Source organism: Natator depressus, chromosome 2 (assembly GCF_965152275.1).
Source record: "Natator depressus isolate rNatDep1 chromosome 2, rNatDep2.hap1, whole genome shotgun sequence".
Lineage (NCBI taxonomy): Eukaryota > Metazoa > Chordata > Testudines > Cheloniidae > Natator > Natator depressus.
The window spans coordinates 129,274,808-129,302,790 of record NC_134235.1 but is presented as its reverse complement, the minus strand read 5'-3'; the positions used below and the strand labels follow the sequence as shown (position 1 = coordinate 129,302,790).

General features: G+C 41.4%; 1 protein-coding gene across 8 annotated transcripts in view; it reads right to left on the bottom strand.

Moving 5' to 3' along the window:
- Window positions 1–27,983, bottom strand: part of CDH18 (cadherin 18) — an 845,073-nt gene that overhangs the window by 94,138 nt on the left and 722,952 nt on the right. For all 8 annotated transcript variants that reach the window (XM_074944996.1, XM_074945002.1, XM_074945001.1 and 5 more), the window contains one exon: window positions 12,124–12,291. In XM_074944996.1, the coding sequence (XP_074801097.1) occupies window positions 12,124–12,291 (168 nt within the window). The remainder of the gene's footprint in view (window positions 1–12,123; window positions 12,292–27,983) is intronic.

Genomic DNA, 27,983 nt, shown 5'->3' with positions numbered 1-27,983 from the left:
TTATGTTTGGAGCAGTAGGTTGCTGCTCTTTGGCTTGACGGATTTGATTCTCACACCAGCATCAGATAATAAAAGACAAACACATGCCTATTTATTTTTATTCCTGTCATATCTCCTGCTGAGAGAATAAGAGAGAAGCCACATGCTTCTTTTAAAGAAATTTGAGCCTGGATAGTTCAAAACTCTTACCAGGCTTACCTTTAATAAAAGGTGAGAAACATTTGCAATTTTTAAATGTACAACAATCAAAGTCAAATAGTTTGGGGATTTACTTCATCTGATGTTATCTTGTAAAAAAAGGAGAATAATCAATACATTGAACACTAAGCCATTTAAACAAAGGATGTGTCAGTCACTGGCCAGTCTCTTTTGGACCAGAGTAGAGACATTATACATATTACTAATTGAAATAATTGTATAATTGAAAACTTTAAGAACAAGAGAGGAAGAAAATACCAGTTGAGCAGGAGAGTTATGCAGTGTGACTATCATACAAACATTGACTTGATTCATGTTTAATGGCAGTAAAGTTCTGCTCAATAGTTGAGATAATTCCTCAAGTGGCACTCTTATATCAGTCTTAATGCCCTCTACAGTTAAAGTTGCAAAATAGTTTTCATTAGCACCCTATGACCTTGCATTCAGATCTGCAAAACATTCACTTTGCGGGGGGCTAACATTTTTCATGCTTTATCATAGCTGGACTGTCAGTTTTTCCATAAATCTTAAACACAATCCCATTGACTCTTTCTGAGTTATGAGTGCTTTTAAAAACAATTCTGACCATATTTCCTCCCCATTCAGCCAACTCAAAAAAAGGTGAACTTTGATTCTAACTTGGCACGCAAATTTGTGTGCTAAATTTGAAAAAAAAATTGCTTGGATAATAAAGATACAGGCTATTGAAATATAATCTAAATACGTTTATCGGCAACTACTAGGATTTATTGCTTAATAAAGTCCACCTCTTTGTGACATCAAAATGAACCTTTACCTTGAGGCCACTTAATAATGTATTGAGGTAGTCTGGATTAAACTTGAGACCCATATCTGATTGAAAGCAACGGGCTGGAGGAGAAATCAAAGTTTTGCAGAAAACTATTTCCAGCTGTTGCAGTATGGTTTGGCTGGTGACAAATTTCAGCATAGCTGGTACAACAGGGCAGCATGGAGGAAATCTCGATGAGGATCTCATTTTGGAGATTCCTCACATTGAGGCTACATCTATACTACTCACCATTTTTGGCAGCAGATAGTGTCTGTATAGCTACACTCCACAGGGAAAAGCAGGCTGTGTCCACGCTGCAGTGTTGTAGCTACATGTGTCAGTGAAAGGTTCTGGCAGAGGGGAAACAGTGGGGAAAAGCTCCAGCAGCTCCCTGTTGCCAGAGTCTTTCATTGAGGCAAGAAAAGACTAGCAGGGAGGAGGCCACTAGGAAAGGTCAAGCTGATGGAGCCTTTCCTGGAGTCAGCTCTGGCAGCCAGGAGCTGGCAGAGCCTTTCCTTACTGCCATTTAGCTGCTGGTATCTTGCCCTATGACAAAGTAGTGGTCCAGCAGCAGGGAACTGCTGAAGCCTTTCACTGATGTCTTCCCTCTGCCAGAACTGTTCCTCACGGGGGAGTCTTTTCCTGCAGCGGGGAAAGACTCCAGCAGTGGGGAGGCAGTGAGACACCACATGTTTAAAAATAGCAGTGTAGATAGGAAGCACGTCTTGGGTAAGTAGACAGCACACAGGGTATGTGCTTGCATACTCATACCCTCAGGCATATCTTTACTCTACTTACCTAAGCCATGCCTCACTGGCTACACTCCTATTTATACTCATGCTGGGGGGGGGTGGGAGGGGCTTGCAGGTATGTACACTACATGCTGCCAAAAGTGGCGTGTAGTGTAGACGTAGCCTGAGATCCCTCAAATTGCCCATTGGTCTCTGCTCCCTAAGGCCCAATGTAATGGGCTGAATTTTCACAACAGAAAAGGATAGACATTTAGTTTAATTTTTAAGTAGCACCAGCTGCTGAGCTAATCTAAATCCGTAGGGGCTCTTATATTTTCCCCTCACCTGCAAGCTTCTCCTTTCCACAAAATTAAGGCTTTTCTGCATGTGTGGGAAGAATATTGATTTTATGTTTATAATTGCCTTTAAGGAAATTATCCTCGCAGCAAAATTTCCAACTACCCAGATCCCAGCTGCTCTCCATCCCAGACTCTAAGAAAGATTATATGATGAGAATTATTAAATATATTAAATAATCAAACCTTATTGCATGTAAACCAAAATGTTAGAAGACTATTGTCATGCTAAGTTGCAAACTATGCACAAGGGCAAGCAATAATTATTGTGGAACAAAAACTCAGCTATGGAACTCACAAATGAAAACAAAAAAACAAAAAACAGTGTGTGTCATCTTAAAACTGAAGAGCTGAAGAACATTATTTAGAAAAAAAATCTTTATAAACATAGAGCTGATAGCTTCCTACTGTAGTTAGGATGAAAATCAACCAACTACACAGCTGGTACATGTCCCTATGCACTGATTAAGCCCTTAAAAGACTTAAGTAGGTCTTAAGTAATGCTTAAGTGATGCATGGGCCATCTGCATAGCAATAGCTTTTACCCTAAGTGAATTATTGCTATTAGATTGCCTTACTGGGAACAGTCACAGAGGAACCCATGAAGGCATCCAATTATTAGAACATCATCTCTATCGAAAAATGTGTTTCTTCAATCACACTTTTAAAATTGGTAATATTTAACTACATTAAGTTATTTTAATACATATGGAAATGTGCATTATATATCATGTAACCCCTTTGGGGTTTAGAGAGCATGGGCCAAGAGGAAATGCTGTTTGGGGAGGGGAAGAGCCTGGAGAGAGGGAGAGCAACAGGGTTTGTGTGTGTCTGGAGCTCCAGACAGAAGGTCTACAACAAGCAGGCCCTCACAGAGTGCAGCAGCTGAGACTCTGCCCGAAGCCAAGGAGGGACAGAGCGGCTGACCGGGGACACCCCAGGACAGGATTCAGTATGAGCACAAATGCACGAAGCCTGGGAAACAAGCAGGGAGAACTGGAAGTCCTGGCACAGTCAAGGAATTATGATGTGATTGGAATAACAGAGACTTGGTGGGATAACTCACATGAGTGGAGTACTGTCATGGATGGATATAAGCTGTTCAGGGAGGACAGAAAGGGCAGAAAAGGTGGGGGAGTTGCACTGTATGTAAGGGAGCAGCATGACTGCTCAGAGCTCAAGTATGAAACTGCAGAAAAACCTGAGAGTCTCTGGATTAAGTTTAGAAGTGTGAGCAACAAGGGTAATGCCATGGTGGGAGTCTGCTATAGACCACCAGACCAGGTGGATGAGGTGGACGAGGCTTTCTTCTGGCAACTAACCGAGTTACTAGATCACAGGCCGTGGTTCTCATGGGGAACTTCAATCACCCCGATATCTGCTGGGAGAGCAATACAGCAGTGCCCAGACAATCCAGGAAGTTTCTGGAAAGTGTAGAGGACAATTTCCTGGTTCAAGTGCTGGAAGAACCAACTAGGGGCAGAGCTCTTCTTGACCTGCTGCTCACAAACAGAGAAGAATTAGCAGGGGAAGCAAAAGTAGATGGGAACCTGGGAAGAAGTGACTATGAGATGGTCGAATTCAGGATCCTGACAAGAGGAAAAAGGAGAGCAGCAGAATACGGACCCCAAACTTCAGAAAAGCAGACTTTGACTCCCTTGGGGAACTGATGGGCAGGATCCCCGGGGAGAATAACATGAGGGGGAAAGGAGTCTAGGAGAGCTGGCTGTACTTTAAAGAATCCTTACTGAGGCTGCAGGAACAAACCATCCCGATGTGTAGAAAGAATAGTAAATATGGCAGGTGACCAAATATGGCTTAACAGTGAAATCCTTGCTGATCTTAAAAAAAAAAAAAGCAGCTTACAAGAAGTGGAAGATTGGACAAATTACCAGGGAGGAGTATAAAAATGTTGCTCAGGCATGCAGGAGTGAAATCAGGAAGGCCAAATCACAATTGGAGTTGCAGCTAGCAAAGGCTGTTAAGAGTAACAAGAAGGGTTTCTACAGGTATGTTAGCAACAAGAAGAAAGTCAAGGAAAGTGTGGGCCCCTTACTGAATGGGGGAGGCAACCTAGTGACAGAGGATGGGGAAAAACCTAATGTACTCAATGCTTTTTTTGCCTCTGTCTTCATGAACAAAGTCAGCTCCCAGACTACCGCACTGGGCAGCACAGCATGGGGAGGAGACGACCAGCCCTCTGTGAAGAAAGAAGTGGTTCACGACTATTTAGAAAAGCTGGAAGAACACAAGTCCATGGGGCTGGATGTGCTGCATCCAAGGGTGCTAAAGGAGTTGGCGGATGTGATTGCAGAGCCATTGGCCATTATCTTTGAAAACTCATGGCGATCGGGGGAGGTCCCAGATGACTGGAAAAAGGCTAATGTAGTGCCCATCTTTAAAAAAGGGAAGAAGGAGGATCCTGGGAACTACAGGCCAGTCAGCCTCACCTCAGTCCCTGGAAAAATCATGGAGCAAATTCTCAAGGAATCAATTTTGAAGCACTTAGAGGAGAGGAAAGTGATCAGGAACAGTCAGCATGGATTCACCAAGGGCAAGTCATGCCAGACTAACCTAATTGCCTTCTATAATGAGATAACTGGCTCTGTGGATGAGGGGAAAGCAGTGGACATGTTATTCCTTGACTTTAGCAAAGCTTTTGATACGGTCTTCCACAGTATTCTTGCCAGCAAGTTAAAGAAGTATGGGCTCGATGAATGGACTATAAGGTGGATAGAAAGTTCGCTAGATTGTTGGGCTCAACGGGTAGTGATCAATGGCTCCATGTCTAGTTCGCAGCCAGTATCAAGCGGAGTGCCCCAAGGATTGGTCCTGGGGCCGGTTTTGTTCAATATCTTCATTAATGATCTGGAGGATGGTGTGGATTGCATCCTCAGCAAGTTTGCAGATGACACTAAACTGGGAGGAGTGGTAGATACACTAGAGGGTAAGGAGAGGATACAGAGGGACCCAGACAAATTAGAGGATTGTGCCAAAAGAAATCTGATGAGGTTCAACAAGGACAAACGCAGACTCCTGCACTTAGGACGGAAGAATCCCATGCACTGCTACAGGCAAAGGACCGAGTGGCTAGGCAGCAGTTCTGCAGAAAAGGACCTAGGGGTTATAGTGGACGAGAAGCTGGATATGAGTCAACAGTGTCCCCTTGTTGCCAGGAAGGCTAACAGCATTTTGGGCTGTATAAGTAGGAGCATTGTCAGCAGATCGAGGGACATGATCATTCCCCTTTATTTGGCATTGGTGAGGCCTCAGTTTTGGGCCCCACACTACAAGAAGGATGTGGAAAAATTGGAAGGAGTCCAGAGGAGGGCAACAAAAATGATTAGGGGGCTGGAGCACATGATTTTTGAGGAGAGGCTGAGGGAACTGGGATTGATTAGTCTGCAGAAGAGAAGAATGAGGGGGGATTTGATAGCTGCTTTCAACTACCTGAAAGGGGGTTCCAAAGAGGATGGAGCTAGACTGTTCTCAGTGGTAGCAGATGACAGAACAAGGAGTAATGGCCTCAAGTTGCAGTGGAGGAGGTTTCAGTTGGATATTAGGAAAAAACTTTTTCACTCAGAGAGTGGTGAAGCACAGGAATGCGTTACCTAGGGAGGTGGTGGAATCTCCTTCCTTAGAGGTTTTTAAGGTCAAGCTTGACAAAGCCCGGGCTGGGATGATTTAGTTGGGGATTGGTCCTGCTTTGAGCTGGGGGTTGGATTAGATGACCTCCTGAGGTCTCTTCCAACCCTGATATTCTATGATTCACTGTGCCAAGGAGGAATCTCACAAGAAGGACAACCCAGAGCTGGACCCATTATCGCTGCTGCCCAGAGTGAGTACTGGGGCTTGTGCCTGTGCTTTGGAAATAAGGAGGAAGGCTGTTGTTAAGTGGGGAGGTTGTCACTCTGTGTGGCTTTGCAGAGAGTGGCAGAAGAAGGCACCATACAGGTTTTGGGGGGAAGATTTACTGGTGCTGAAGATTACAAGGACAATCAAGACTCTCCACTGGACTGGAACTTTGCCCAGGACTCCTGAACTGTGAGTGCAGATGCATTGCTCAGTATCTGCCCTTTTGGATTGTGGTACCACTGGGCCTGTTGGACCTTGTGTTGAATGTAACCCTGTTTTACCACTCCACCTAACTTTCTCTATTGAATTGTAAATATTTCCCTTTCCTATATTCATTGTACTCTTCCAGTGTGTGTGTGTTCACTCTGATGGTTTGGAACAGGTGCTCTGGGGGTAGAAGGTACTTGCCCTGCTGCGTTTTTGCGTGCACCTTTTCTTGGCCAGAGCTGCCTGCAGAGCAGGCTCCATCTTGGCTACAAGGTTACAAGCATAAATCTGTCTGTGATCATGAGGTCCTCCTTGTATTGCTACTGGATTGGGCCGAACACTGCATCCCATCTCCTAACCACGGTAAGCCATGAAACTGTAAAGCTTCAGTTAGTCCAGAATTCAGCAGCCAGCATCTCCAACAACACTAGTGACTGAGAGACTATTGTTCTGTGTTAGAATACCAGCATCCTGATGTGGCTACATTTATGGAGTGCACAATAAGTTGTGGGCAATCAGAACCTTGCAGGATCAAGCACAGTGAAAGCTACTAGCCAGTTCAATCCTTTTTATATATTTAATAACAATAACCTGTTTCATCAAGTCTTACAAGAGACACAGATCAGACTTCTTTCGTACAGTGTCTCACAAAAGAAAGGCATGTGGACCAAAATATATTTGTAACTTAAAACTGAATGCTATCTATATACGCATTTTTCCAGATTCCTACATCATTTGGACCCTTCTACATTTTACACATTATACACTATTAAAGAATCTCATGCAATCCTATGAAATATCTGGAATTTATAAGAAAGTTATTATAGTTATGTTTTGTCCTCAACATTTTGGTTTATGCTATAGAAGCTAATGGATTTGTCAACATATAAGGTCTAAAATTAATCTGCTGTATAAAATGTTACTTATCCAAGACAATAAGGGAAGCACCAGCTGAAATCTTGTGAGGCAGTGGACCAGAAAATAGTTCCCCCCTCAACATGTTTGCAGGGCCAATGGAAGATCAGGGCACTCAGCAATTCTCAGGAGGTGCTCATCTCCTTGCAGGATGAATTCTCAAACACAAGAGGATTACTGGAGAATGGCCTATGGAATCTATAGCATAGTAAGGCTACCAGAAGAAATGCATTTGTCTGTCCATAACTGGTTCCTTTTGTCAACATTAGCACTTAAAACACTCAGATGTGTCAGTTGAAACCACCATATGCGCTGATGATCCTGATGCAAGAAGAAACAGGATCAAACTAAAGAGCAAAATACATAAAAGATATCCATATTGCACTAAGGCTAAGATCACAGATCATACTAAGGATAAAGTCTACAGAAGATGGCCATGAAACTTGAAAAAAAGATGAAATTGCCTGTATCATTTTGCTAAGATCACAGAGTAGTTCAAGGAACATTTTTTTGTCAGTGTTAGAGCCCAAAGCTGGGGCATTACTCAATTAAGGTAGTCATTGATAAGGCTGACCATCATGAACTGGGAAATATAGTTTGCTGAAAACCAAAAGCTCCTTCAAGTGAAATGGTGTCTTCCATCTTGTGCTATATGGGTAGTTCATTTGCATTTAGACAGTCAATGAGAGGGAAAGGTTGTGAAGATAATAACATGGATTTAAAAGATGGATTACTATAGGACAGGGTGCCATTGAGGATGGTAGGTGGGGAAGTGTAGTCTAGAGAGGAATTCATTACACTCAGGTCATAGTCTTGTTGAAGTCATATTCACAGGCATGCACCTGATGAATACTTTTGTTTTGCAAACAGAATTGTTCATATACATTTTTTATATCAGGTATTGTTTTTACTATGTCTAAAATTGTATGTAAGAGGTCCAACCACATTATGAAAATGTATGAATCTGTATATTATATTCCCCCTCTCCTGATTAGACTGTTGTAGTATTGCAGAAAATTAAATTCCTTTTTAGGAGCTATTCTAACAATTTTTGTTTAGTACAGGGGTGGGCAAACTTTTTGGCCCAAGGGCCACATCGGGGATGCAAAACTATATGGAGGGCCAGGTAGGGAAGGCTGTGTCTCCCCAAACAGCCTGGCCTCCACCCCTATCCGTCCCCTCCCACTTCCCGCCCCCTGACTGCCCCCCTCAGAATCCCCGACCCATCCAACCCCATCCCCAGATCGCCCCCTCCCGGGACCCCCGCCTGTAACCACCCCCCGGGACACCACCCCCTATCCAACCTCCACTGCCCCCTGTCCTCTGTCTGCCCGGACCCCTATCCTCACCGCCTCCCCCTAACAGGCCCCCCAGGACTCCCACGCCTATCCAGACCCCCCTGTTCCCCATTCCCTGACCAACCCCCCAGAACCTCCTACCCATCCAACCGCCCCCTGACTGCCCCCCAGAACACCCTGCTCCCATCCCCCTTACCATGCCGGAGCCAGACATGCTGCCATGCTGCCCGGCAGGAGCCTCGGGCCAGAGTGCTGGCGGCGCAGCGCGCTGAAGCTGCGGGGGAGCAGGAGGGGGAACAGCAGGGGAGGGGCCGGGGCTAGCCTCCCCGGCTGGGAGCTCAGGGGCTGGGCAGCACGGTCTCACGGGCCAGATTTGGCCGGTGGGCTGTAGTTTGCCCACCTCTGGTTTAGTACAATGTTCAAACACATTTCATTAAATCCTAGAGGCAGTACAGTTGCTGAATTAAATGGGCATGTTGATCTCAAGTGACTTACTTTTTGTGATTAGAGTTTAATGTTTTATATAGTATAGGACAAATTCTACTATCCTTAGTCAAAACTCAGTTTTCTTCAAGAAGAGATTTTTTGAGAAAGGCCTGAAAGATCTGGCCTTAACTTTAAATAGATAATAACAACAACAAAGTATACATTTAAACGAGACATAATTCAGGAAAGCTGCGATCAAGGTATCCTTCACAATATGCTCTAATATACAGTCCACACATCATGTAGATACAAAACTCAACAGTGTGTTGGTCAGTTAAGACATTAACAATAAGGGAACATGAAGTTCAGCCCAGTAGTACAGTCAAAGGTAAACAAGAGTAAATGGAGTATACCTTCCTCTCATCTGGGACTATGGAGTTTAGTTTAGGTTACTTTACACTTTTTTTAACCACTACACCACTAGTTCAGCCTGTGTGTTCTCTGCAAACTTGGCAGCCATTCGAGTTCATACATTGGAGTTACTCATCTCCAAAACCTGCCTGGGAGGCAACTTCCACTTTCTGTGATATCCACAGTGCGTGCAATCCACAGCAAGACTCACTAGATGTTTCCCAAAAGGAGCAACGTCACCTGCTAATATAGTCTGAAATTGAGTATAAGGAGATAGAAATCAGGAGCATGAAGGACATGGATCAGAGAAAAAAATCAAAACTAAAATTAATTTTATGAATTTAGTGGTTATATTTCATGTTACAAGGATTGCCCCATATTAGACCATCTACATATTTACCATGTGCTGGAGATACATTATGACAGTTTAAGACTGGATTTGCAAGGCGTTTGGGAAGTTTCAATTAAATTTGTTGAGGAAGTGTAAGTTATAGTCATGGCTTTAGTATTAGAAACCTGTTTAAGAGCAAGTTGGATTGGGTGGTTGTCCTCCATATTATACATTTCAGGATTAATATTTTCTGAAAAGAAAAAACCCTTGAGCTCAGGAAAGCATCTGTTACTCAGCCTTGTCCAGTTAATTAATAGGTGTCCAAAGTTTCAGAAGTGAGATAATTTTGTCTTGTATTTTAAAAAAAATGTGTCTTTGAAGCAGTAAAAGAAATTGAAATATATAGAAATATAGTAAACCCTGTAAATATTCTCTACCCACTTACAAACAAATTGAAATATATATAAATCTACATAAAGAAACACACATACACACCAGACATGCCAAACCTGCGGAAAAAACTCAGAAATTCGGGTTGTTTTTGGCTTAATTGGCTAGTGAGTTGATTGTTGGCTAGTTTTTGGCTTGTAGCTTGTTGCTTGTTTGGCTTGTAGCTTGTTGCTGCTGCTTCTTTTTTTTTTTGATCAGCTCCCAGCAGGCAGGGACAAGTGGCGGAAGAGAGTCAGGGGTGCACAGCAGGCCCACAACAGTCCCAGACTGCATGCCAGGGGGATCTAGTCACATAGAGTGTTGGGGTTCTTAGGGATTGGCTTGTTTTGGCCTTGTTTTGAAATGGGATTAGCTTGATTTTTGGCTTATTGTGAAAGTCAGGGTGCTTATTTACTGCGTGAAAGTTGGCAACTGTGATACCCACATGTGTTGGTGTACATTTCTGTGTCAGTTTAATATCTAAGCACATCCCCCACCCTGAATCTCCCTACCCCCAATAAAAGGAAACAACTCTCCAAACTTTTGAAAGCTGCTGTGTATTTTTGCCTTCTTTGGTCGCTGAATTCTCACACATCATGGTAACCTAAGACTTTTTATTTGTTAATTAAGATACCTAAATATTTCATTTATTCCACTATATGATGTAGCCGTCATCTTTCCAATGATAATGTGAAAGTGTTAAAGATGGTGGTGGCTATCTTGCCAATTTTATGGGATATAAAACTGAATTAACTATCTCAGATTACATTTCAAAGGCTCTTCATTGTGCATATGGGAAGGACAGCACAAGTATTCATTATTACAAAACTTTTAAAGAGCTTCCTGACTACATAACATTAATTGTCAGATAATTGTATCTTTCCTTGGAGCTTTGTGATCTCAACTCTTCCTGATAAATCTTTTCCTTTAAACAGCTTAACATATTTCCCACTGGGTGAACTTATAGTTGCTAGACCATTATGTTCTACAGTGGCTCTTAATAATGTCTAAGTCCAGATTACCATACTTTTACTGGCCCTGAGCCAATTTGCAATCAAAAGTAGGTTTAGTCATGCAATTTTGGTCTGAAAAGTCTCTTAAATACCTTTTTGGGGCCAGACTCTGAAGTCTTAGAAGACAACAACTCCTGTTTCAGAATTCTAAATGTATATGCTGGGTGTTAATACATTTCCTATTCGTTATTTGATTGTGACCTTGTATGCACTTGCAGTTACATGAAGCTACACAGCAAGGTGAAAGACAGGCTGTGCCCACCCTCACTCTGGTGTATATTACATGCAGCAGTGAACGGCAGGGGGAGGCAGCGGGGGTGGGGAGGGTGGGTGGGAGGGTGGAGAGAGGCTCTGACACTGCAACACTACACTGATAAAAATAAGCACTGCTTGGGTGTGTAGAAAGCTATGAAGGGTACATACATTAAAGGCTCAAGCAGGTAGGACACCCTACTCTACTCACCTAAGCAGTGCCTCATCATCTACACTGACATTTACATCCACGCTAGCTAAGTGTGAAGTGTCTGTATTCTACATGATACCATAAGTGAGGAGTTACACTAAGATATTCTTACTACATGAACATTCGTCATAACTTGTGATGTGCGAGCATTTGGTTTTTGATATTTAGTATCCACACTTCACTTACTTCGGGAAAAGGCAGGATTTACTGTACAACACCAACAATAATAGTAATATCATACTTTGAACTATTGTTTTTAATATCAAAAGTGATTTATAAATCTTGTGTTGGGGCGTGGGGGGGCATGTACATGCTGGATTAAAGTTTATAATTCCTTCCCTGTCATGGGAACAACACGATTAACTTGGTGAATCCATACCATATTATCATGTAATTACATTTCAAAATGGATGGAGCAGAACCCACAGTAGAGTTCTTATCTTTTCCCTATTATTATTGTTGTTAGTAGTAGTATTATATGTAAAGGGATCATGGTTGGCTTCTGTGCTGGAATTGTATCACATCCTCACACACTATCCCACATGAAAAAGATGAAAAATAAAACCCCTGAAAACATCACTTTTTGTGTCCCCTCTCCACCTGTAACTTGAACAGTGATTGATTTTCATTAATAGGTCACTTCCATTACTAAAAATCAGTGTGGCTTTTCAAAACAAATACATATTGAACTTTTACATACTCTGAGGAAACCTGGGTGGATTGTCGTTGACATCAGTGAGTGTGATATTTACAGTTGTTGACCCTGATAGCCCTCCGACCTGCCCAGCCATATCTTTGGCTTGAATGACAACGGAATAATGCTCTCTGGCTTCCCTGTCCATGTTATGCAAGGCGGTCCTGATGACTCCTGTGATGCAAAGAAAAATAAAAGAAACACCAGTGTTAGCACTTCTGAACAATGGTCAAGGGCAGACATCTACAGAGCCTGTTTTGTCACCCGAGGTGGGACACAGAACTTCTACTATTGCAAAGCCCCTTTGTAGCCAAAATAAACTATTTTTAATTTAATTTCTGATTTCTAACCAACAGATTGGAAGTCTCTTGTGTGAAGACAACCAAAGAAAATGGGTTATACAATGTGTTGTGGAGAAATGTTGGTGAGAACTGCATTGTTTTCTAAAACATTTAATATAATTGTGGCAGCATTTGCTAGACAGAGAGCTTGCTTGAGGATATGTAGAAATTAAAAACACCCCATATTACAAGAAAATGTAATAATATATTAATAAATGATTACTCCAATTCATGTAATGTAGAAAGACCTCAAGGCACATTGCCAAAAAAACAATGTTTTATCTTATATAATAATTGCTTAAGTAGCTGTTTAATTGAAATATTAATGAATATGTATTCATGCCCCACAAGAGAAGTCTCAAATTCCACTATCCGGTAGCCAAACAAATAATAATCTTTTGTTTTTGTGCATAAAGTTTGGAACTATTCTGAAAAGTGACTTCAAAAATGGCACCCTCTTATTCAAAATGCCGTGATCTGATCCCTATATCCATTCACAGCTGTAAACAGTTGACCTTAGTGAGAAAAATGCATTTTTGCTGCTTTTTGACTCCTATTTAGCCCAGCAGAGCCGATAGAGCTGGAGGTCAGTGAGCAAAAGTTTCTACTTAATTTTACACATCATCAGCAGAAATGTTTACTAACTTCCAGTATCTTCAAGCACACTGATGACAAAAGGGTTGTGCAGGTATCACCTAAGGCTTGACCAATATGACCAATATTAGTTTTGTCACTGGTGATATGTTAGATCAAGGGTCTCAGACATGTGGCCCGCAGGGTTCTTTCCTGCGGCCCGCCAAGCTCCCCGCTCCGCTCCCCCCCGTTCCCTCCTTAGCGCACCGCATCCCCAGCCTACCTCCAGGCCAGGGGTGGGCAAACTACGGTCCCGGGCCATATCCGGCCCATCAGGGCTTTGGATCCGGCCCGCGGATTTGCCAACCTCGTGGTGCTGAGGGCCCCGCACAGCTTCCCTGCGGCCCCGGGGAGAGGGGGAGAAGAGAACTCTGTGAGCTGTTCTTGCCTGTGGTTACCGCCCCTAAAGCTCCCATTGGCCGGGAACGGGGAAGCACGGCCAATGGGAGCTTCGGGGGAGGTACCCACAGGCAAGAACAGCTCACAGAGTTCTCTGCTCCCCCTCCCCCCGGGGCCACAGGGAAGCAGTGCCTGTGACTTCCTGGAGCAGCACGGGGACAGGGCTGGGGCCAGGGCAGACAGGCAGGGAGCCCATCCTGGTCCCGGTGTGTGCCCCTGCCACCCCGGAGCCACTCAAGGTAAGAGGCGCCAGGCTGGAACCCGAACCCCTCCTGCATCCCGCACCCCAACTCCCTGCCCTGAGCCCCCTGCTACACCCCACACCCCTCCTGCACCCCAACTCCCTGCCCTGAGCCCCCTGCCTGCACCCCAACCCCTTGCCACACCCGCACTCCCTCCTGCACTCCAATCCCCTGCACTGAGCCCCCTGCCACACCCCCACCCCTCCTGCACCCCAACTCCCTGCCCTGAGCCCCCTGCCACACCCCAATCCCCTGCCATACCCCACACTCCCTCCTGCACCCCAACCCCCTGCCCTCAGCCCCCTGCTTCACCCTGCGGGTGGGGGGGTGGAGTGGGGGCAGCGTGGGGGGGGTGATGTGGCCCTCGGACCAATGTACAAGTCCTCATGTGGCCCTTCTGGTGATTCGAGTTTGAGACCCCTGTTTTAGATAGAATAACCCAGCTACATTCTCTGAGCCCAGACTGAGTTTACAAGGTTGGCAGTCTGGAAACCCCCCCCCTCCCCTCCACACACTATTATTTGTGAGTGGGGAGCATTTCACACATAAAGGGAACTGCAGGAGTCACTTCCCAGAGCAGAGTCCCACTTTAAGATTTAGAATTACAAAAAGATTTGTAAGGGCATTTTGAAACAGATTGTTAAATAGAGAAAGAAAACAAAACCTACCACTATCAAAGGTTCCTTAAAAAAATGTGTGAAAGACTAAACTTGTTAAAATAAAACTGTCCTGACATGGTAACTGTTGCTTCTTTTCAAATTTAAATAATTTGATAGCCATGCACAAGAACAGACAGGGATATAATAACAAATGCATTGATGGATGAGGGAACTTGATGGGGCTGCAGTGAAAGGTGGGAAGTCCTAGCAGCGAGGGAGGGAGACACTCCCCGTGGGATAATAGTTAGCTCCTCCCCCTGGGAGTCTCTGGCACCCATTGGCCAGCTGCAGGAGAGAGGTGCTGATGGATCAGCATTTCCCAGCTCCCAGGATGTAACTTGGCACAGAGGCCACATGGAGCCTCTTTTGATTTGTCCATTCTTACTAGTGGTTTCAGGCTTGGGTCCTAGATACACTTAAACTGAAAGTAGGGCTGGCTTAGACATAAAAGCATCACTTGAAGTCTACAGCAAGCTTCCAGGTCACAGGTGTTTAAGCCCACTAGGGAATGCCTGAAATGTTAATATGATCTTAATTGTGCATGCTCCAGTGAGGTGTGAGGTGGAGTATGAGCTACTTTGTGATGTCTGACAGCTCTGCGGTGAGAATCACTCTGCTTCTCTCCCTAATCATTACACTGGCTGGTACACAGCAAAGCGTTCTCCTTCTGCTTTCTGAAACCTCCATCATCCACTTGCTAGTTTCCTAATTCTTTCCAGAAACATACAAATGAGTTCTGAGAACAATGAGCCAGACCCTCCACTGGAGTAAACTGATATAGCACCCCTGAGAGTAATGAAGCTATTTATGGCAATTTATACCAAATGAGGATGAGGATCATTACCTATTCCTCTTACATTCCTATACATAACACTAGCACATTGCCCAGTGCAGGGAGTTTATGGTAGCTTTGCAAGAGGCCTAAGATTAGATCAAACTGGCCGTACTTGAGAAAATACAAATCCCACTTTCAAAGTGAAGGCTATGTCATTTTCCTTGCCACTAGACTCTATAGACTGGCTCACAGGTAAGCAAAACACACAACATACTTCCAGAACTGGGTTAAACATGGTTATGTAACATTAAAACACATGCAACTTTCCTAGTTTGACACTTCATTACCAACTGTAAACTCAGTTAGGTTTATTAAAAGGTTGGTGAATCTTTTGAGATTCTGTTCTGTACCATTTCAACAGAACCTGGAGCAATGTATGTGTGACATTCCATACCTTGGGGGAGCATCCTGTAACCCCCATATTCCTCATTTCTATATAATTGTGATCTTACATATAAAGCATGCCTTGTAAAGTATCAGGGGAATGGTTATGATAGGCTGAAAGTCATTTCTCTATCCATATATGTGTATCATTACCGCATATGAAGTTATGAGAATTGTGTGGTATGGTTGTCACTAGAACATGCTGTAAGTTGGGGAATAAGCCAGGTATTAGCTCCCCAGAGGCAACAGCAAGGAAAGTAACCAATGCCAGGGTGGGGTATCAATCAATCAATCAACAACCATTGACTAGGGGAATTGCTCAACCTTGCCTGGAGACTCAGCAATGCCCCGAGACATGCCTGGACTTGTGTTTTCAAGGACTGAGGGTATAAAACAGACACAGAGGCTATATGCTGGCCCTTCTCCTGCCCCCACCTATGCTGCAAGCAACTAAGACTAAACTCCAACAGAGGAGATTGGCCCAGATTTAAGGAACAAACCTGTATATTAAGGACTGCAATATCCAAGGGGGTGAGAAAAACTGCTTAATCTAGATGTTGCCCAGTCTAATAGGGTTGAGAGTTTAGACTGCGTGCTTATATTTTATTTCTTTTGGTAACTAACTCCGACTTTTTGCCTGTCACTTAATACCACTAAAAATCTACCTTTTAAGCTCAATAAATTTATTTAATTGTTTATCTTTACCAGTGAGTTTGTATGAAGTGTGGGGCAAATCTGCTCAGGTTTTGCAAAGGCTGGTGTATGTCCACTTTCCATTGTTGAAGTGGTGAAGCAATTTAATAAATTTGCACTGCCCATCTTGAGCAGTACAAGATGGTATATTCCTGGGGTACAGTGCTGGGGACTTTCTCTGTGTGATTCATGATTGGCTCTGGGAGCATTCATGCAATCTAGCTGGGTGTGGGGCTCCACATGCTGTTGTGCTGAGTGATCACAGCACCTAGAAGGGGTAGCTTCTTGTCACTAGCAAAGCATTATGAGAGACAGCCCAGGCTGGAGAGAGTTCAGGGGGTACAGCAGCCCCACAGTCCCAGGCTGCACCCCAGGGGTCCCGTCACAGTATGTTTAAACAAGAAACCATGTAAACATTTGTGGTTTTAACTCAGTACAGCTTTGAGTTTCTAGGTTCACTATCAGCAGCAACTTAAGATTCCGGAATTGCATACACCAGAGCCAAAGGAAGTTTGCCTGACACCTCTCACTCAAATAGAAACATTTGTATAGTTCCACATCATTTGTCTTTATTCACATTTAGTTTTCCCACAGAGATTCTCAGAACATTTCAAGAATAAATATCTAACCCCAATTTATATGTAATTACCAGAACTTGCCAAAGAAATTTGGATGAAACCACATTCAGTAAGAATATGCAGATCTGTCAAAATTGAAATGTTTTGTGAAATCAGATTAATTTTGCCTAATTTCTATTTTGGAAGAAAAAGGTGTGGGGGGAGAAATCCTAACAATATTGCAACTTCCCATTTCAAAATTTCCAGATTAGAAAATTTTGATTTTACATTTGGAAATTACTTCATTCTGTATTTTTTATTTTGCATTATATTATCTATTATAATTAGATTATCTATTATCTATTTTTTAAAGTCAAAATCAAAACAAAACGTTTCAATCAACACAAAACAAATTATTAGGACTGTCAATTAATCACAGTTAACAAATGCGATTAACCCAAAAAAATTAATCTGCAGTTTTAATTGCACTGTTCTACAATAGAATACCAACTGAAATTTATTAAATATTTTGGATGTTTTTCTACATTTTCATATATATTGTATTCTGTGTTGAATTGAAATCAAAGTGTAAATATTTTTATTACAAATATTTTTACTGTAAAACTGATAAAAAAGAAATAGTATTTTTAATTCACCTCATACAAGTACTGTAGTGCAATCTCTTTGTCGTGAAAGTGCAATTTGCAACTGTAGATTTTTTTGTTACATAACTGCACTCAAAAACAAAACAATGTAAAACTTCAGAGCCTACAAATCCATTCAGTCCTATTTCTTGTTCAGTCAATCGCTAAGACAAACAAGTGTGTTTACATTTACAGGAGATAATGCTGCCCTCTTCTTATTTACAATGTCACCAGAAAGTGAGAACAGGCATTTGCATGGCACTTTTGTAGCCGGCACTGCAAGGTATGTACGTGCCAGACATGCTAAACATTCATATGCCCCTTCATGATTTGGCCACCATTCCAGAGGACATGCTTCCATGCTGTTGATGCCCATTAAAACAATAATGTGTTAATTAAATTTGTGACTGAACTCCTCAGGGCAGAATTGTATGTCCCTTGCTCTGTTTTACCCACATACATATTTGCCAAATGTTTCACAATGTAGCAGTCTCGGGTGATGACCCAGCACATGTTGTTCATTTTAAAAACACTTTCACTTCAGATTTCACAAAACGCAAAGAAGGTATCAATGTGAGAATTTCTAAAGAGAGCTACAGCATTCAACCCAAGGTTTAAGGAAAGTGCCTTCCAAAATCTGAGAGGGATGAGGTGTGGAGCATATTTTCAGAAGTCTTAAAAGAGCAATATTCCTATGTGGAAATTACAGAACCCTAACCACCAAAAAAGAAAATCAACTTTCTGTTGGTGGCATCTGACTCAGATAAATGTTATCGAGCAGAAACCATCACTGGCATTGTTGCATGTCCACTGGAATGGTGGTTGAAGCATGAAGACATATGAATCTTTAGCGCATCTGTCACATAAATATCTTGCAAAGCTGGCTACAACAGTGCCATGGGAACAACTGTTCTCTCTTTCAGATGACATTGTAAACAAGAAGTGGGCAGCATTATCTCCCGCAAATGTAAACAGACTTGTTTGTCTGAGTGATTGGCTGAACAAGAAGTAGGACTGAGTGGAATTGCAGGCTCTAAAACTTTACATTGTTTTACTTTTGAATGCCCTTTTTTTGTCCACAGTTCTACGTCTGTAAGTTCAACTTTCATGATAAACAGACTGCACTACAGTACTTGTATTAGGTGAATTGAAAAATACTATTTCTTTTGTTTTTTTACAATGCAAATACTTGTAATAAAAATAAAGTGAGCACTGTACACTTTGTATTCTTTGTTGTAATTGAAATAAATATATTTGAAAATGTAGCAAACATCCAAAACATTTAAATAAAAGGTATTCTATAATTGTTTAACAGTACGATTAATCACATGATTAATCAGGATTATTCTTTTAATCACACAGTTAATCATGACTAATTTTTTAATCACTTGACAGCCCTACAAATAATGATTTTTTTCATTTTTCATTCCATTTTGGAATAAAGACAACATTTTGAAATTTCAAATTCCAACACAAAAAGGGATTTCTCTCCTCCACACAGAGAAAACATAAGAACATAAGAATGGCTATACTGGGTGAGACCAAAGGTCCATATAGCCCAGTATACTATCTTCCAACAGTGCCAATGCCAGCTGCTTCAGAGGGAATGAGCAGAACAGGTAATAATCCAGTGATCCATCCCCTGTTGCCCATTCCCAGCTTGTGCAAACAGAGGCTAGGGTCACCTCAGAGTATGGTTTTGCAGTCCTGCCCATCCTGGCTAATAGCTAGCCTCCATGAATTTATCTAGTAGTTTTTAGAACCCTGTTATAATATTGACCTTCACATCATCCACAGGTTGACTGTGCCCTGTGTAAAGAAATACTTCCTTAATTTGTTTTAAACCTGCTGCCTATTAATTTCATTTAGTGAGCCCTAGTTTTTGTCTTATGAGGAGTAAATAACACTTCCCTATTTACTTTCTCCACAGCAGTCATGATTTCATAAACCTCTATCATTTCCCCCCTTAGTCATCTCTTTTCCAAGCTGAAAAGTCCCAGCCTTACTAATCTCTCCTCATGTGGAAGCTGTTCCATACTCCTAATAATTTTTGGTGCCTTTTTCTGTAGTTTTTTCCAATTCCAGTGGATCTTTTTTTTGAGATGGGGTGACCAGCTCTTCATGCAGTATTCAAGATGTGGGTGAACCATGGGTTTATATATAGGAAATATGATATTGTCTGTCTTGTTACCTATACATTTCCTAATGATTCCCCACTTTCCAAGCTGCTGCACATTCAGTGGATGTTTTCAGAGATCTAGGAGTTATTGTGGATAAATCTCTTTCTTGAGTGGTACCACCTAATTTATACCCCATCATTTTATATATATAGTTGGAATTATATTTTCCAATATGCATTACTTTACATTTATCAACACTGAATTTCATTGAGCATTGAATTGAACAGTATAATCAAGTAATTATAACACAAAGAATATTAACCTTTCTCAAGTGTTAAGAAAAAAGTTACATGAACTGTGAGGTGGAGAAAATTTGTACTCTAAATGCATTCAGAAATGAAGAATAATTCTTTAATATCTTAGAACAAAAATATTTAAAATCAAGTATCATGAAAAAAGTTATACTAACTGTGTTGTGGACTTTTGTCCCCAGATTTATTCAGAAATTATGAACAGTTCTTTAATGTGTTAGGCAAAAAAACAAACAAACAAAAAAAACCAACCAACAACTTTATTTAACTCGCAAATTGAAAGAATTAGCAGGGGTCTCAGTTAGCCCTTCTACCTTAGGTCGACTGTATATATCGAAACAACAAGGAGTCTGGTGGCACCTTAAAGACTAACAGATTTGTTTGGGCATAAGCTTTCGTGGCTAAAACACCACTTCTTCAGATGCATTAAGGTGCCACCAGACTCCTTGTTGTTTTTGTGGATACAGAATAACACGGTTACCCCCTGATATTTGTATATATACAGCACTGCACGGATAAAAAATTTGGACCTGCATCCAATCCGCATCCATGATAATTAACTTGTATCCAATCTGCACTCCACCTTTTATATGTATGTGTATGCGCACCTGCACCAGCACCTATCTCACTATTGGAGCCCTGTAAGGACAAAAAAAAAATTTGGATCCACATCCGCTCCGCGATCTGCAAGGATGGTAAACAATACAACCAAATTGAGCTCTGTGGATGCAGATATCCACGGATATAAAGTGTATATCCAGTGATTTGCAGGCTTTTATGTGTACAATAACCACTGTCACTGCAATGCATTATCAATTAGCATATGCAATGTCCTAAAATAACATATTAGGAGGGCCAATGTGCATGAGCTATCCCAACATATATCCCGTGGGGTATATTATGCCATGGATGTGATGAGGGTTAAATTGGTAAATTTTAATTAACATTAAGGCAGTTCTGAGAATAAGCAATTTCTCCATATACAAAATAAATCCTTCCTAAGTCACAATTTCTCCTTGCTTCTTCCTTACTCCTAGGCGGTACGCCCATTCTCTACCCCTTCCTGACAATCTCTCACCTCTATTTTCTGGGGAGCAAATAAATAGGCAATTGTTTCTGCTTGCTCCTTAATGCTTGGGCCCAAAGTCTAGGGAAGTCCTTGTAGAGATTAAAAGGTTGGGTTATTTTACTCCCTTTTACTTGCTTGCACGGGTATGTCATCATCTATCTATCTATGTAGTGTATATACGTATATCTAGTGCTAAAAGATTTTTGATCCAATCAAATAAAAATATATTTAAATTTCATAAATATGTATATAGAATATGCATATTAAAATTAGAGTAATATTTTGGCAACAAGTTATATTTTTCTTTCTTGCATAGATGTAACCTGTAGACAACAGCCAAACAAACAAACAAGATTCTTAGAGAGGTGCAAATCTTAGAGAGTGGAGCACACATTGCTGTTGATATGCACATCATCTGAAAAGAATAAACTAAGTTTTTCTTTCCACATTCTTAATGCAAAACGCTTGTAGCTAATGGAAACTAACTAGGAATATTCATTTCCCTTTAGCAGTTACTCTGTTTGCCATGTGGAAGTGCAATCTTTGCATGTGAAATATTTTATTTTGTTGCTGGAACATGAAGCTGATCAAGTAGAGGGGTTCATACCAGCCCACTTTGACTCCACCTCTGCTGCTTCTGTGCAATTAGTACTTTAGTTTCTTGTGCTGTCAGTCAGATAACAATCATAAGTGCTAAACTCAAAATATATTTTAAATGTCCACTTTACACATTGATTATGCATGGGATTTTGACTAATTACTAAAGAAAGAAAAAGTGCCTCTGAAAGCATTGGAATATGATAATTTAATTAGTACCATTTTCTCCTGGTGGATGAAAGCTGTATTTCTGCAACTGCTTTGATTTAAGAATGTGGGGATAGGTTTTTAGATTCATTTTCTGATAGCTTATTATTTTAATGGACTGTCATGAGCATATTATTATGAATTTCTAAATTTCTAAATTTGAAAATACAACAACTTTCAAGGAGGTCATCACATCCCTTTTTTGTATTATTTTTGCCTTTTTAGGGTAACTGCTGAAGAAGCACAAGCTCTGAAACTATTCATCACAAAAGACACTTAAAACTAAAGCTAGAAAATGTAGCTTCCTAAAGTTTGGATTCAAGTTTTTTGTTCAGCCTTAATTATAAAGATATGAGTAATATAGACATTGAGATTTTAGTCCCAATTCAGACTGTGAATACTTCCAAAATATAGGTGTTTGGATTCAAGCTTTTCATTCAAGTCTCTCTCTAGATAAAACATATCTTGCATTGTGCTTCTTGCTGAGATTACACAAGTCAGCCATGAAACTAGATCTGACAATTACAGCCAAGAAAATGTAATAGAACAGATAATACTCCCTCATGTAGGGGTCAAATTTCTGTTACATTAAAGACTGTAGCGTTAATGGACACTGTCTGTGTGTATAAAAGGAAAAAGTTTCCTCTTTAGAGCGAGTTATTGCAGAAATATTTTACTTATCTTTCACAGACTTCATAATTAAGTAGGCAATAATAGTAAGTACTAAATTAGAATACATTTTTTAAATTAAATCAAGTTAATTTAGCTAGAATGGTGTTATAAGGAAACTGAGGGGAAAAATCAGTCATGATTTGTCATTAATAATGAAAGCCTTGTCAAAAAGGCTTCTGAATAGCAACCAGAACTATAAAATCAAAAAACCTCATGCACTAGCCTTCCAAAAGCAATATCTATTGATTGAAGGAAGCCTTCACTGGTAGAGTGGAAAGACCTAACTACAATAATTTCTTCTGGATGCCAAATGTAATCACAATATATTCAACACTTTCTTAATGTGGAGCTAACAAAGTGCATAAAATGCAGTAGATGCTGCCAATGAACGGAAAGGAAAACCTAATCTGTCATGTACAGTGGCTGAAACCTCAAGAACTGTCTGCTACAGAACTACCATAGCAATAGGCCACATTAGCTGGGCAAAAAAACCTGTCATTCTTTCTACTGTCCATAGTTAAAGCAGCTATAATATGGATGCCAGGTTTGTCAGTTCTTCTTCAGTTGGTGTTTACACCCACATTTAAAAAATATTCTTTCCTCTCTGACTCCTGGAGCTGGTTGAATCAGCAGGATCTTATTACCTGCAGATTGTTTTTCTGCTGAGCTGTTGTAGCTGTCCCATTCCCTGCAAATTGCTTTCTGAGTGCTGCTTCCCAATCGCTGTGATACGGAGGGGATTTTGCCTGGGTCTCTGGTGTCTGCTGATCGCAGGTTCACAGCACTGCGACTGTGCTCACTTTTGTAAACATTACCCTTTGACTTCCGCTCACTGTCCTGTTTTGAACTAATTTAGCAACCAAACAAAACATATGCACTCTCCAGTGCAAACCAACTTATCTAGTAACATACCAAGTTTTAAGCACACTGCAAAAATCTAAAGCTTTCTATATAGTTTTTTTTAGCTTGTTTTTTTTTTAAAGAAGTGATATTCTGTGCAAAAATACATGAATGGCCCGAACCTAAGCGGGTATACTCTGAAGATAATGAAGTTATGTTGATAAACTTTCTCAGCATCTGGCCCTAAGTAGGCTCAATTCTATGATCAGGTACAACTATCATGGACTTCATTGGGATTGTCTGGATGTAACTGAAGGCAGAAAGCTGGCTCTTTAAATGCTTTTCATGCTGCTTATAAATACTGGGGAGGGATGAATTGGGTCTGATAAAAGAAATGCCATGTTGCAGTGCACGCAGGAGAAGGAGCACAAAGATCCCTGTAGGGATACAATAGACATAAGTGTTTTATTAGTGATAATCTTCAAGTGACACAGATAGTAAATGCTACTTCTAGGTGCAGAAAGACGTAAAACAGTATTTAACACAATACATATTGCAACACAATTAAGAACCAACCTCCATCATGACATGGTCTAGAACTGTGGTTCTTAACCTTGGGTGCACCCACCCCCTGGGGGTGCGAGATGCCCTTTTTGGGGGTGCGAGACATGCCAGATTTTTTTAGAAGGTAAATCATCGAAAACACAATTAAGCACAGGCACGTAAGTACAACTACTATGTTTCACAAACCTATGTATTTATTAATATTATACATTTTTAACGATTACTGTCATATACAAACAAAAAATATATCTAGGTTTAAAGAACTGACCTACTTTAACAATTTTTGATAAGGGGTGCAAGAACATATTTTGATTTTGGTAAGAGGTGTGAGAACATATTTTGAGAACCAGAGGGGTGCAGGCTGCAGTAAAGGTTAAGAACCACTGGTTTAGAAGAATGGTCATTGAGCTGGGAGCCAAGACTACAAGCTGTCTCTGACAAGCCAATATTGTTCCACAGTTCTTTAGATGTTTCTTGGCTTTCAGAAAAGACCTTTTTAATGCTCTATAAATAGAGCGTGGCCAGGGAAAAGTGTGCAGCAACATCACTGGTCATCAGTAGCTTGGCTATTTTTTTCCTGTGAGATGAAGGGATTAATACTCACCTCCTGACACAAAGTTATTAGAGATAGGCTTTTGGACTCAGGCATGTTTAAGGTAAATCTTCTGCATTTATTTGAACACTTAGGAAATCGAAGATGGGGGAGGAAGTAAAAACAGACTTGCATTTAGCCATGCCCCCAGGCCTTTAACAGAGGTACTCAGGCCCTTAAGTGTAATTTTATAAGTTATCCTGATGCATCTGCAATTAACATGTAATCGTCTAAAAGGATTAACATTGTTAGACCTAAAGATCTTAAAAGGTGAATTCCAGGTCTTATTATTCCTAAACACTTTTAATAGCTCTGGAACTACACAGAGACCAAATATTGCGACCCTCCCCCGATCCTTTCCAAAATAATCCAAGCAACCTTTTCAAAGTGATTTTCTTTCTCTAACTGGGCTCTTCATTGATTTCTCTTCTTTTCAGTGTCAATCAAGCTCCTGTGTCCTTACGGAATTGTTCAGGGGTATGAGATATAAGTACTGGACGATAATCTCTTGAGGATTTAGTGACAGCAAAATGACTTTAGCTCCGACAAATCCCTCTTTGAACTGCTTTTAGACCCCCCTACATTTCTTCCTCCAGTGTTAAAGATTTAGCTTGGCCTAAATTTATCTGTGGTCAGGACACCCTTCAGACTGGACTGACGGTCAAATATATTACTACTTCTAGCAGTGCCATGCAACGTGCTGGCTGTGTGTGTGGGTGGGTGGTGTCGTGACACTCTTCACAATGGGTGGGTGGTACAGCAACTCTCTCGGCAGTGGCAGGTTTAAAACCTCTGACAGGGACTGCAAAGTAACTACTATGGAATGGCTGATATGATGATACTCGTTTGGCTTGCATACCAACATATAGTAACTGCATACCTCCAGCAGCAAGCAGGAGTTAACCAGTTCCAACTTGTGACCCAGAAGGTGTAGTGGGTGAAAATGGTCTCTGGCTAATAATGACTTGGGGCTTTTGTATTCTTTATGTTCCCTTGGGATGACTATCTTACTTCTTAATCAGCTCTGTGTAACTCTACCCTAACTGGTCAGAGACCGAAAAGTTGGGAAATCCCTGTGTTTGGGGAATGGCCTTACCTTATAGTCCTGTAATCTAGAATCTGCTGTGACTCCAGTCACACAGCAGAAGATATGCCTTGAGAAAAGAACAGACTATTGTCATGTTAGTATTTTGTATTGCATCATTTGAATATGTCCCATTTCTCAGTATTTTGCTTCACTCCTTGCAATCCAGTTTATGGAATGAGAGGCCCAGGCAGCACACTGAGGGTGTTTTTTATTCTCCTGGACTTCCTTTCATGAAGGCTCCAGCATAGGAGTTTTAACAATAGCTGAAAAGATCCTTACTGTAATGACCCTTTGTTTGGTGTCTAGCTCTTTACAGACATGGAGGAAGCTAAATACAGAGAAAGAACTAAGGAAGTTCCAATAGAAAGGCCCTTATTGAAGTTTCCTCAAGCCCACAACATATACCACCACACCTGAATCCTCTCTTGCTATGCTTGCTAGTGAGAGCCACTTTCGGGTCTCATAAAGCTATAGGTCACTTCACTGACTGAATCATTATAATCTCCTTCCTCATCATGCTTCACTGTAAGCCAATATTTTCTCCATCATGGGGAGCTCCCCACAATTGCTGGCCCAGTCCAGACACTCTGCAGACGTTTTGGCTGCAATATCTTGTAGTTTAAGATGCAAAAAGTTTCAACAGTAGATCTCACTGACTTCAATAGTGGTAAGCTCCTAACTCTCTCCAGAAAAGAGATCACTTCAGCACTTTTGGCAGCACTTACTGGCAGAACTTGCTTGGGGTTGAGGTCTGAGTCAGTGGGGTTTCTATCAGGAGAAAAATCTGGGTGTGAATAGAAATGGTTGAATATTCAAATCCTAGAATCTGGACAATCAAGTTCTAGGAGCACCACAGGCCTTGAAGGCTTCATACTATGGGAAAAGATCTTCCCTGAGTGATGGACAGTCTACTGGGCCTGCAGTGATATAGTGTCCCTGCTGTGTTTAATTCTATTGCTGCCGAGATGTCTGAGGCCCTGGGTGAACACATATCTATCTCTACTTCAAAATCCTCTCCAAGCTCCTTCATAACAGATTCATAACACCAGGCAGGCAGGCTGAAATAGAGTGAATGACTGTGCAGGGGATGGGTTAGAGGGGAGGTTAAAGCTAAGGAAATAAACCGTTATAGGCTCCTTCTTCAGATAAATTATTTTTTTCCTATAGGTTTGTATAGTTCCATGGCACTTGGTGAAAAGAAAAAACTCTATGCAACTTGAGATGAAAGGGGGGGGGGCAGTGGTAGCCCTAGATAAGACCCTTAGATAGTGGGAGCAGATTCAAATTCTCCATCACAAGGAATCTTATCCACAAGACAGAATTCTTGTTGGATGGCAAATGTAAAGGCGTGACAAATTTATGTTACCAATCTGCCTGAGGCTTCAGGTGATCAGGCTGAGGCCTCAGGATTGTTAGGGGAGGAGATGACGGAGCATACCAAGTGACCAAATTTTAAAGCTTTATTAATAAAATAATAAAATAACAGTGGAGAATGCTGGGATTCCATTCCCCAAGTCACTCAAAGGAAGGAAGAAAGCCTTAGTGCCCCAAGCCCTAACCCACTTTCATACTCACACCTGCACTACCCGAAGCTGGACTTTAGACAGGCACTTTCGGCCAATCGCAGCTCCCCCTGGCCGTGGTTTGCTGTTCCAGGTCAATGGGAGCTACGGGAAGTGGTGGTCAGCACATTCCTCGGCCCACGCCGCTTCCCGCAGCCCCCATTGGCCTGGAATGGCGAACCGTGGCCAGTGGGAGCTGCGATTGGTCGAACCTACAGACGCAGCAGGTAAACAAACCATCTTGGCCCGCCAGCGGATTTCCCTGATGGGCCACGTGCCAAAGGTTGCCAATCCCTGTTCTAGGGCCTCAATCAAATCGACAAAAAGGAGGAAAAGTCAGATTAATCTGCTACTTGTCCCATCCAGAATGCCTGCTGCTGTTCCCTTTATTACTTCCTTCACAATGGTGGGAGCAAAGGATGGAGTGGCAACCTTAACTTTGCATTTCCTATTTATCATTTTAAGTTGGACTCTTATGTCAATTAAATTTACCTTTTTGTCTTTAATAATTATTTGATTGTGTATGTAAACAATCTGAGATAATTAATGTGGTTGCCTGTGTTGTTACATAACATTGCAGTTTCAACAGACAGCAGGTCACCTTAATGACAGGGCCAAGATAAGAAACTATGCATCAGAATGGAACATTCATATGGGGTCAAACTGGAGAATAGATGTGAAAACTGATAGAAAAAAAGCATTCAGGAGAATACTTCCATTTCATCTTCACCTTCACTCCACTTCAGCTCAGTTTGATTTACTGATCTGTTTACATTACAGTGCTTTAATGTATAATTTCAGTCTCTATGTATTGCCAGGGAGACAGCATGCTCTAGCTGCAGATCATTAGGTTCTTTT